At 45.0% G+C, this 11,699-nt stretch overlaps 1 protein-coding gene across 1 annotated transcript; it reads right to left on the bottom strand.

Annotated features, from left to right (window-relative positions):
- Positions 1-801: 801 nt before the first annotated feature.
- Positions 802-8,327, bottom strand: disp3 (dispatched RND transporter family member 3). The gene is made up of 20 exons (XM_041042651.1): positions 7,328-8,327; positions 6,995-7,214; positions 6,701-6,837; positions 6,427-6,561; positions 5,910-6,070; positions 5,596-5,735; positions 5,379-5,470; positions 5,088-5,252; positions 4,535-4,696; positions 4,296-4,442; positions 4,067-4,203; positions 3,803-3,975; positions 3,574-3,704; positions 3,061-3,245; positions 2,819-2,945; positions 2,152-2,297; positions 1,891-2,050; positions 1,652-1,765; positions 1,353-1,525; positions 802-1,158 (listed from the first exon to the last, which is right to left on the bottom strand). The coding sequence occupies exons 1-20, from the start codon at positions 8,325-8,327 to the stop codon at positions 802-804; spliced, it is 4,062 nt and encodes a 1,353-aa protein (XP_040898585.1).
- Between the last annotated feature and the right edge of the window lie 3,372 nt (positions 8,328-11,699).

The raw sequence follows: 11,699 nt of genomic DNA, 5'->3' as shown, positions 1-11,699 counted from the left end.
TAAGGTAAGTATTGCCACACACAGCTCTTCATAACAAGTGTGTGCTTGGCAGCATTTAAAGTTCAGTTCAGCATGTGTGAGAGCAGCACACTGAGACATTTACATCACACGTCACGTTTGACAAAACTGTGCACAGTATAAATTTGGCTTAGACAACTTTAAATCCAGCCACAGCGGGACATCATCAATTTAGAAAACACAAAAAAAAAGAAAGAAAGAAATCAAACAAATGTTTGATGTTTCACAATTTGGCCATGAATCATGGGAACACTAAACTTCATGGACGTCAGAGCACAGTGCCCTGTTGGTGTTCACAACAGCAGGTCACAGAACAGTCAGTTGTTCTTCACAACTCAGTAGGTTACACTGATGAAAACTGTGACTCAGCGAGTGTTTCCTCAATTACTCTGTCATCTCCACCTTTATGCTGAGGGCGATGCCAGATCAAAAAAAAACCAAACAAACCTCAAACTGAATCACGTCAACGCAATAAAGGTGAGCCCACTACTATGAGTCACATAGTTACACTATTACATTTTAGAAGAGATAATCAGCATGTGAGGATTTTTTTTCCCAATACTTACAATCCACTGATCAATACAAATGAAAAAAATGTCTTCTGAAATGAATTATGGAGTGTGAATTATGGAGACATCTTTGTGCTGTAAGGTACAAGATCATTTACTGATCTCATATTCCTCTTAAACACAGAGGAAAATGCAGTGCTTACAGTTCTCGTAATTTTGCGTTCAGAGGAACTCCTCTGCCTGACATCAGTGTGAGTTGAGGGGCCTGTTGTGTTTACGTGCTGACTGATTGCCAGGCCAACGTTCCCAGCTGTCCTCCCACCCAGCACAGAGCTGCTCCTAAGGCTGCAGCCGCCATCACAGCCAGGCTGGCCTTCAGCACCGCACTGGGGGGCCTGCTGAAGCGGGAGGGGGCCATGCACGCCAACATGGCCACAGTCACAGTCAGGGTGAACAAAATGGAGACGGCGGTGTTAATGGCCACTATCTGGCCGAACTTGGCGAAAGGCACAATGACACAGAAGAAGAGAGGGACTGTGGAGATCACCGTGGTGACGGCGCTGGACACTATGGCAACGCCCACATGGTTCACTGCCTCCAGTGTCCGCCTCTGCCTCTCAGCCAGAGGCTGCTGCAAACAAAACACAGATTAATTGGACAGGCCGCTCCTCCTTATTCATCAGCCTTCAGGGCGCTTCTCGCCTTATTAAACTCAAAATCTTAGTCATTAGCTTGTTTTAGCATGTGTGTAAACAGAAAACATGATGTGGTGCTTTTTCTAATTGCTCATAATTGTTGTTGTGAAACAAATTTATGCTCCCCTACCGAGTTATGACTGGGAGTAGAGGGCATGGTCTCCCCAGCCAGCAGGTATCCCTCCACCAAGTGCAGACAATAATCCACTGAAGACCCCACAAGTATAGACAGAGAAATGGCCTCCACTGCTCCCATCTCCCAGCCCAGCCAATACATGATCGCCACCACCAGACAAATCACTCCTGTTGATGGCCAACAACTCAGTTAAACACCTGAGCGCAATACAGACCTGAATATTCAATTTTAAAATCAATTTTTTGGTATCTAAACAAGTCACTTAACCTAAAATACACAACTTCCCCTCTTACCTAGAATGGTTATGAGCACTGGCAGCAGCAGCAGAGGATGTGCAGTAAAGACAGACACAGCTGCCACACAGATGGCCAGAGACAGCAGCAGACTCCACAGGGCACTCTCCACACCTACAAACAGACCAGAGAGCACTGCTTTTTTTCAGATTTTTTTGCTTGCTGATTAATCCCTCCTCAATTTGCAGAAAAACAAAAACTACACATCTGATTTACAGGAAATGCTACCTCTCACTTGCCTATGATTTCCATGAAGATCTGCTTCCAGTGCTCACAGGTCTGGAAACCTCGTTGCAGAGCGGAAGACTGTGGTAGGCTGGCGAGTTGCTCCTGGATGAAGTTCTCCCACTGTAGGAAGTCAGAATAGGTCTGAAAGGAGGATTTCCCCTTGTACGTGGTCTTGGGAGAGGAGAGGTAGAGCATTAGAGAACGGTACCAGCTCTGAAACGTGCAGCTCTTTGATGCACGAAGATGAAAAGCAGAAAGATGAAGGAACTTACAGACTCAAAGGCCATAGACAGCCAGCGGACCTTGCCTCCGTGCATTCCCACTGCTCCGTGGGAGAGCTGCCCCGGGAGCAGGTTGGGTTCAGGGAGAGAATGACACTCAGGATGGAGCAGAGGCAGAATAGAAGAAAGTTTGTTGCCTGAAGGGAACCAGAGAAAGTACACAGACTTTTAAGCACTTTGATCTTCTATGACTTCTTAGAGTTTTATGCATTTATTTACTTACTTTTTGTTCAGAACTTGATTTGCTGAGAGTTGTTATCTCTTCCAGTTTTTAAGCACTTTATATTATTATACAAATAAGGTTTTAGGATGGCAACAATTGATTATTGTCATTATCAATTAATCTGAAACGATTTTTATTTACATTGGTTAGTAAATTATTAAAATATAGTGAAAAATGCCCAACACAATTTCCCAAGCCTCAAATTGACATCTTCAAATCTTCAAAAATTCCAATCAGTTTACTATTTGAAAGAATAAGAAAATCTACAGATATTCCCATTTGAGAGGTGAATACTTTTGCTTAAAAATAACTTAAGCAATTAAGTTAATTACTAAAATAGTTGTTGTCCATTAATAAGTTACATTTACAACTTTAAATGATTCTTATTATTATTTTTTGAGATAGAATTTCAGCTGAATTGTGTGTGGGTGTTACCTGAAGGCAAGCACTGTGCTCCTCCTGGCTTCACAAGTTGTTTGTTGGCACTAACAGCTTTACAGATTTTGCAGAGATGCCCCATCTCCTGGAAAATATCAAAGTCTGGATCCAATATAATGCTACCCTTTGGAGAAAATGAAACATGTCAATACCATGAGAAAATCTTTTTTTAAAAATCTGCCTCTTCATTGTTTCTGTTGATTGTTAAGATACATAAATGACACAGGTGTAACCCTCACCATATCTCCAATAACATGGTTGTCCTTGTGTGTAGTTCGGTTGACTCCCAGGATCCCAAAAACGACAAAAACCATGGCCCCGGTGTCGACCAGGGGACGCACCGCTGGGTGGCCACACACACCACCACTGCATGGGTTGAAGCCAAACGTTTTGGATGGTTTCGTTTTGGCAGCAGACTGAGGATCTTTGAAAACAGAACCAGAGAGAAATCTCTCAAGGGCGTTTATTTGTACAGTGTAAAAATATCTGTACAACTGGAGTACTGTGGAAAAATCCTCCAGTGGGTTCAGAGTCTGCAACTTTAAGAAGGGACTGTATGTTTGAAAAAAAAAGAGACTAAATAAAAGAATCACATCACTGTAATTTCTCTATTTTTGAGACTCAACATTAGAATAAATTAAATAAAAAAGACATTTCAGCAGTGTGACACATGTAGCGCAAAAAATAGTTTTCCTGATGGGCTAAGAAACCGTCTCTATGTTGATGATGGTTTCTGACATTTCCTCACTAACCACTAGGAAGAGGAGTATAAAAGGCTCCCTGTGTGGGTCCATCAGGCCCAGAACTGATGCCGCAGCCACGCGGGCTGACACACACTCTGCTGGGATGAGGTCTCAGGCGGTGCTGTGCAAAGTACAGCCTCCTAAGAGGAGAGGAGCAGAGCTGAAATGACAGATACACTGACACAACGTGACAGTCCATCTAAACTGAACTCTCATTTCTCTTCTTTTGTGCTTTCACCTGCTGTGCTGCTGCTGCGGAGACATTGCTACATAAAAGGAAAACTCTGGCGTCCAGACATGATGGGGCTCGCATGAGCCAGATGTGATCATCCAGCTGGGGTACGGGTGGTACACATGGGAAACACACACTGTCATTCTGGTGGTGTAATTACTGTGGGGCTGATTATAAGCCTATTGGGATAAAACGAGATTAGTTATAAGTCACTTTACTGGCACACACCAGAGACAAAACTCTACAACTAAGCTGTTTCTGCTCCCAAACCTGAAATGACGACACCTCTTCATGCTCTGTGCTGCATAGTTTCCATGGGGAGGGAGTGCTGGTGTTGAGGGAGAAACGGTAAAGTGTTGTAGAGACTCCAAGGTCCAGCTTTGATACGTACACTGTTAGCAAAGAGCCTAAAAAAACGTGCAAAGTGCAACATTTCAAAGTTGTGGAACAGGCTCGAAATAAGGAGGAGGATTTGATTTTTTTGTGCAGGATGTTTTACCTGTTTGGCTGGTGCCTGAATTTGGTTTTGCCGAGCTCCGAGGAGCAGAGGAGGTTGTTGAGCTTGGGGTCTGCTGATGTGTAGAGAACTTAAATGATGATAAGGAAGTGTGGGAGTACAAAGAGTGGGGCTTCTCCATGAACACACCTGCAGGACACAAGGTGTAGTTCAGACATGTGTTTTGGATCTTAACTTGGCGAGAAACTTTTAAATAAAGCTACTTTTAAATAAAGTCTCACCTGAGCACATGGGACAGGAGATGCCTTGACCACTGAGGTTGCTCCTTAGAGCCAACAGAGTCTGGAGGTTTGTGTCCGGGCGGAAAAGTAGCGGGGCGTGAGTGGCCGGCCTCAGGAGACAGCAGCACCCAGCAGATAACAGCAAGATCAGGAGAAAGACACCTAAGCCAGGAGGTATACAGTGATGAACAATGGCAGAGAGGAGGGTCTGATGGAGAAGATAGAGCAGCTGAGAGACAGACCAGGAGCATGGATAAATTACAGTCACTACTGAAGAGGGTGGATGAATACTTCATGAGAGGCGCCTACTCTTCCTCTGACAGACTGAATCCCCTCAAGATGGACAGAGATTACAGCAGTTCTTACAGTGGTTCTTATTTAAGCTTGAGGTTACTCTAATGTCTAAATCATACATCAAGAGCTTGACAGACAATATTTGAGAAAACTAAATTATAGAATCTCACCTTGATCTTTTTAAAGGTTTCTTGGGTATGAACTGAGCTTAGCCACGCCAGAATCCTAGTGAGTCCTCAGAGTTTATATGAAATCTCACCTAGGATGGCTTTTCGTCGCTCCACAACTGGCTCTGCCACTAAATGCTTCAGGGCCCACTGGAGATTCGTGCTCACCACCCCCACATGCTGCTGTCCTGGAGGGGACAGAGGTGTCTCCACTGACAGGGACAGAATGGCCGCATCGCCATCTGTGTCACAGGAGTCTGGCCAAGACAAAGAGAGGGGCTTTAGTGGTGCCTGGATTGCAGCGTTTTACAGCCTGGATTCATTCCCTTTCCCATTCTCCTGCTGTCACTCACTCAGTGCTGCTGTGGAGATAATAATCTCACCTGGCTCTATCTCCACTGACAGAAGTGCCACATCATCATCCTCATCTGACAAAGGGCTGTGGCTCGCTGACAGGCCCGAAAACAACTTCCAGCTTCGGGGGGGGGGGGGGGGGGGGGGGGCAGTTAAGGGAGAGAGACAGGGATTACAACTTGCCGGTGGTGTCGCAAAGCATGCACAAATAACATCTCAGACAAAAGTAAGGAAATAACTCCTCACCACTTCAACCAGGCGTGTTTGCGAGGCTCCACGCACTGAGTCCAGACACACAGGGCGGCTGGCATCAGGATGGATACCCAAAGCCAGCAGCAGCTGACAATGAGGGCCATGAATAGGCCAAAGTCATGCACGGCTGGGATCTGAGTGTCAGTTAAACGAAACACAGTGTAAAGGACCTTGAAACATTCAATTTGTGCTTATCGCGTGAAAATGGCTGTCTGCTGAGAGAGGCACTTCTATTCATCCAAGCAGGGGAGTGATTTATAATTCCTGTACAGACCCTATTAACTGTTGAATTTCCCTTCTATGATTACCTGAGAGAAGGTGTTCGCAGCATAGGCAGCCGCAGTAGTGAAGGAGGTGAGGAAAGTAGCTCGGCCAGCTGTTTTAATTGTGTAGATCATCCGCTGCTGCGGCTGACGCAGATGAGCAGCCTGTCTGAAGGTGCTGATGAACACAAATACATCATCCACCCCTGAGAGGTGATGAGAAAACAAAAAAGCTGTCTTATTGCATAGTTTGGTAAATGTACTGCAAAAAGGAGGGATTTTTTTTCCCCTGAGAGTTAGATGAGAATCTTGATATCACTCTTACATCTCTTTTTCACCATACAAGAAGCTTTATGTGCCAAGAAACAGTCTGGCACATAAAGCTAAGATAATAAATGTAAAGCTACAAGCTACCGGCTTTAGCTTCATATTTAACATACAGACGTCAGACCGGCATCAACCTTCTTGAGGAGTCATCCTCAAGAAAAACAAATAAGTGAATTTCACAAAATGTTTAACTGTGCCCTTAGTGAAGAAAACTGTCGTATGTCTTTTCCCTTACCAATACCGATAATAACAAAGGCTGCCACTCCATTGAGAATGCCCAGATACCTCACACCAAAGACAACATGGTATAAGAAAAGAGCCATCAAGCAGCTCAGTCCAATGCTCGCCAGCCCGAAGAAAGTCAGAAAGACTACAGAGACACAAGGAATAAAACAACAAGGAGCTCATCAACACACACATATGATACAGACAAAACAAAGTTTGACAGTGTAAAAACTAAGATATGTACACACTAATACAAGAGGATAGAGAAACAGGTTATACTGTACCAGAAAAGGAGGTAAGGACATAGACAAGCACAGTAATGCAGGCTCCACTGATGACAGCCAGCATCATGTCATTGTGGAAGGTGTGCCTCACTTCATCGTCAAACAGCTCTGTTCCCCCATACAGCACCTTCACCTGGCTGGAACAAGGGAGCACAAGGGAAGCAGATACATCAAATATCAACTGTTTACAACATGTGTAAAGAATGTGACAATACTGCGGCAAAATAAACACCAGAGAGAAACAATGGTGCACTTTAAGAAAGGGCCAGTGTTGCAGTATTTTTTTTTCCTGACCTGGTGGATTGCTTGGCCAAGATGTCCGCATACTGAACCACAAAGTTTTTGAAGCGTGCTCTCTGCTCGTCTGCTCGGTCCTGCAGGGAGTAGTAGGATGGCAGAGGAGCTCCGAAGTGAATCTCGCTGCGGAGGAGAGAGGAGGAGAGATGCTCAGGGGACAGACTCTCATCCACGTACCAGTAGAACTGTGGGTGGGTGATGGCCAGACTCAGGGAACCTATAAAGGAACACATACAAGGCAAATCAGCACAGTTAGGTGGAGTCTTAAAGGTAGGTCTTAATCCTTGAAAACTGTTATTACAGTTTTCAACTTCACTGCTGTGGACTCACCTTGAATGTCGGCCAGGTCTGGGCCCATGCCATCATAATATATCTTCCCTCCTCTCTCACTGGGGTAGAGGTAAGACAGGACTGAGCTGGGTGGGGAGCAGTAGGATGGTCCCAGTGGCAGATCCCTCAGCACTTCCAGCGGTTTCCAGCAGAACTGATGAAACTGTGGGTGCTGCATGAGCAGATGCTCCACATGGTGGATCGTCTGCAGACGTTCTGGGGTGAAGATGTTGCGATCGCCCTCCCCTTGAGCTACAAACACCAGCTCAATCCTCCACAGAGCCTGGCTCTGCAGGTAATAATTGGGAGCAAACCTGCGCCTCCTAATGAGCGACAAAGTAGAATTTCTGTCCCATGATCTCTCCTCTTCCTCCTCCGCTCTGTAATCTGAGCTCTTGTGCTTCTCCATTTCCTTCTGACCCAAATCAGACGCTGTCCTTTTATCTGTGCTCACTGCAGCACCTGCCTTCTGATCATCTGCTGCTTGTAAAGGGTCATTTTGATGAGTGGAGAACCTCACATCCTCATTATCTGTCCTGTTGAACACTCCCTGTTTGCCCAGCTTCTCCAGCAGAAGTTCAAGCAAGGCCTCAGACTCACTGTTATCTAAGTCTCGCCTACGTCTGTCCCAGGAGCCCAGCTGAGTCTTCACAGCAATGGTGAGGGCATCAAAGCGCTCGGCAGAGAAGTGACTGTGAACCTCGAAGGCACTGTAGGAGAGGTCTATGTCCAGAGGAGGGCAGTAGAGGAGCATGTAGGCAAACAGGGCACATGGTAGCAGGACAACTACCCCTAAAACCACCCCACTGGCCCAGGGCTGTGTGTAAACCCACGCCACCATCCTCCACAATCCACACACCCCCACATCCCCAGACAAACAGCTCTGTCCTGCTGTGTGTGCTACTCCATCCTCTTCCTCCTTATCCTCCTCCTCGGCCTCCTCCTCCTCCTCCCTTCCCCAGCTGGTCTGAAACAGCAGCGGCTCATCCTCCACCTCCATGCCGGCACCTGTCAGGGACACGTAACACCACTTGATCATCACTCACTTAAAGTATCACCCCTTTCTCTCCTCGGGCAGGTGAACATGAGCACAAAATAGATGTTAGAACTACGAGCAGCTGACACAAGCATCAGGCAAAACCGAGGACAAGGTAACTTCCATAGTTTCACCCAGCGAGCAAGGACGTGAGAATTAAGTCTGTCCTCAAGCAGCTGTCGAAGGGCTCTCATTGGCAGCTCACATGGAGAAAATTGAGAAGGGTAGACTTTTTTTTTTTTCTCAAGGGCTTGTAGGAGAAAATGGTTTGCTGGGTCCTGTTTTAAGATGCTGATCACAAGAGCTTGGGGGTGAGACAGGCTAAAAGCTGTGATTTAATTCTTCTCACTGTCAGCATGTGTAAGCCATTATCACCCAGAGAGAGTCTGCTGGTGGCTTTCTACATATCAGCAGTCGACGTAGCTGCGTCTGCTCTGCAGCAAATTAAATCATCTCTCTTGTCTAATTACTGACAAGAAGAGCGAGTGGGATATTAGACAGAGTTGTGGAATAAGAGAGGGTTTATCTCCTGTGATGGGCAGCCTTTGACTAATAGTGTCAATAGGTGCCACTCTTTTTCCGCTCCTCTACACACAAGATACTGCGGTTTGCATTCAAGTGGCAGTGAGCCCACTAACTGCAGCAATTTATCTGTTCTCTTTGGAACAGTTCTTTAAGGTCAGCCAGGTGAGACAGTGAATCTTGATTATATGTAAAAGATAGCTGCGCTCAGCTCTGGAGCTGAAGAGAAAATCCATCATAAAAATGAAGAATTTACTAATTATACAGTTTAATCAATATTTGTAAAAAACTATTAAGACTGCTAGAGTTAGAAAGCAGAGATGAAAGACACTTGAGAGACAAACCCTGAAGCCAAAAATGAACCGGAGGCTTGTTGATTTATGGGATTTTTGTTTGTGCTCTCACACCTGAATGGACTTTATTTCGTGGTATGCATTATAGCAGAAGATGTGCTCATGTGTACCGCAGAAAAAAATATCACCTCATGCGCAGTCACTGTGTCCACAAAGTCATTCTCCAGTTCGCTGATAATGGGGGGAGCTCGTGGATGTGTTTCATGACCACATCATTAACAGCCTCAGCTCTACAGTTCCTCACTTTCTGAGACGCAATTTTTCGTGTTCTCAAATGTCCACAGGACTTAAATACGCTAATCCAGTTTTATGCTGGATTTTTCCTTTTATGAAACAGATAAAGCCTGCTGAGATGAAAACCAGGAGCTCTACGCAGTGTCTCATATTCTATGAAAGGAAAGCCAATTTTGGACCTTTTTTTTTGTTGTTAAAATCTGCACAACACTTGGTTTCATTAATTACCATGTCATCTAACCGCACAAACAAGGACAACAGTGCACCTTTTAATGGGCGAGCAGCTGACCAACATCTGCCCACGCAGGGGGGAGAATGCGAACGTTCTGCTCTTTTAGAGGACAAATTCATTAATGGTGTCGGGAAGTTTGGATTCAAAAAGTGTGAAAACAGAGGGCGAGACACGCAGACGCACCAAAATCATCTAATTATTTTCAGTCGGCTTTTGAATTACAGTGCTGTCTGTTTCTAAAATAACAAGAAAAATAATTTGTTCCAATTTGCAGGCTGTCATATGAAGGCAGCACTGCGGGTTATCTTTACCCATGATGGGCTGTTATTTAAAATTAAAGCACTATTACGCTGTTTTCAGTAATGCTATAGTGCAAGTCCCCTTTCCTCTTCAAACACATTCCTGTTCAAGAGATATGACCAATTATGTGACCAATCTTTAAGAAATATGTGCGATATAATTATGCAAATGAAATGAAATGAAATACAGCTGCTAATTTTGGTAATTAGATTATTGTAATCCTGTTACATTTCATCTCAGCCTCTCCAGCTTGTTTTGATGATGGTGCTCTCATCAGCAGAAGATGAGAGGAGGCACGAAGACAAGCACGGAAATATGACGAGGGAAAGAAGTGGAAAGGGAGGAAAGAAAAGCCTGGGGAGTGACTGAAGACACACGCCACTGCCGTCACCCTTCAAACAAACGACCAGTACCTCAAACATCTGTGAAAAGAAATTGAGCTGTTTAATATTCATGGAAAAAAAATCTAAGAGAGAGGACTGTCGGCACATCGCCGCAGCTTCATTTCTGTGTCTGTTTCAACATCAAAACAGGCTGATTAGCGGTGCAGAAGTCTGACAGTTTGGGGAACTCATTAGAGGCTGATAGACAGACACAGTGCTTATTAGACATTAAGACAGAGCTCTGTGCTTTCTGCTAACCCGCTATTCACCTACTGTGTACTCTGCAACAGACAGCACCCAGGTACAGTGGAGGAAAGATAACTACAGTGATGCACAGCCTCAGGGACACATCCTTTTCTCTCGTCTTGATGAGTCTGACGCGTCTTCGCATCCAAGCACATTGCACCTCATGTACAATAATTATGAGCGGTGTACAGCTGCAAAGCACTGCGAGCGGTGCAGAGCCTGGTATAACTAATGTGTTTACAAGCTGCCAGAATTGTTCAACACTGCTATTTTTCTGCAAAGATTAGGAGAACACAGTCGCTTTAAACCCTGCGCAGGTGTGGATTAAAAATAGGGGGTAATTTGGCATCCTGCTTTCTGTATGAATTGGAAATAAAAGCTGTCTCCCATATGGCTCAGTCTATATTAAATCTATGTTCTTAATAGTGAGGCTGTGTTTTTAGACTAAAGGCTAAAACAGAAAAATGCACTGAGAGGCCTGAAGTGAACCAAAGCAACATCTATTTGCAGGTTTTGAGAAATCTCTTATTAGTTGTCTGAAAAAAACGAACCTGCTCGGGTATTGTGGATGCTGTGTGACTGTGTATTGAATACCCTTGGTTTGGTCTTTTTTTTTTTTTTTGAGAAAGTGCAGCCCAGGTGGTTGTGCCACACCTGCCTGCTTGCTGGAAGTACAGCAGCTGTATTTGATAGACTGTGTTGTGCAACACAGAGCTGTGTTTGGGGTGTCTCATGTGTCGTGTGCCGTGAACCGTAAACTGTACATGTTATTTTACTCCAATAAAAATGAGGGTAAGCTGAGTGTCAGCGTTTTTACCCTCCACCACATCTCTGGATTGTGTGGTGTAGGTGTGTGTGTGTGTGTGGGGGGGGGTGGACCCTCCTTTCGCTCTCCACCCCTCACTCTCTTGTCCTTTTCCTCCCTTCAGTCTTGCTGCCTTTTCTCTATGCCTCTATCTTGTCCACAAAGGTGAGAGATTTGTAACCTTCATTACTGACAGCAGCTAAAAATAACCCTCGCCCCCCTCCACCCACCTCAGTTTATCTAGTCTCCATCTCATCCAAT

This window comes from Toxotes jaculatrix, chromosome 7 (genome assembly GCF_017976425.1).
Source record: "Toxotes jaculatrix isolate fToxJac2 chromosome 7, fToxJac2.pri, whole genome shotgun sequence".
Classification (NCBI taxonomy): domain Eukaryota; kingdom Metazoa; phylum Chordata; class Actinopteri; family Toxotidae; genus Toxotes; species Toxotes jaculatrix.
Note: the sequence above shows the minus strand (reverse complement) of the source record. Positions and strands in the feature narration are given on the sequence as shown.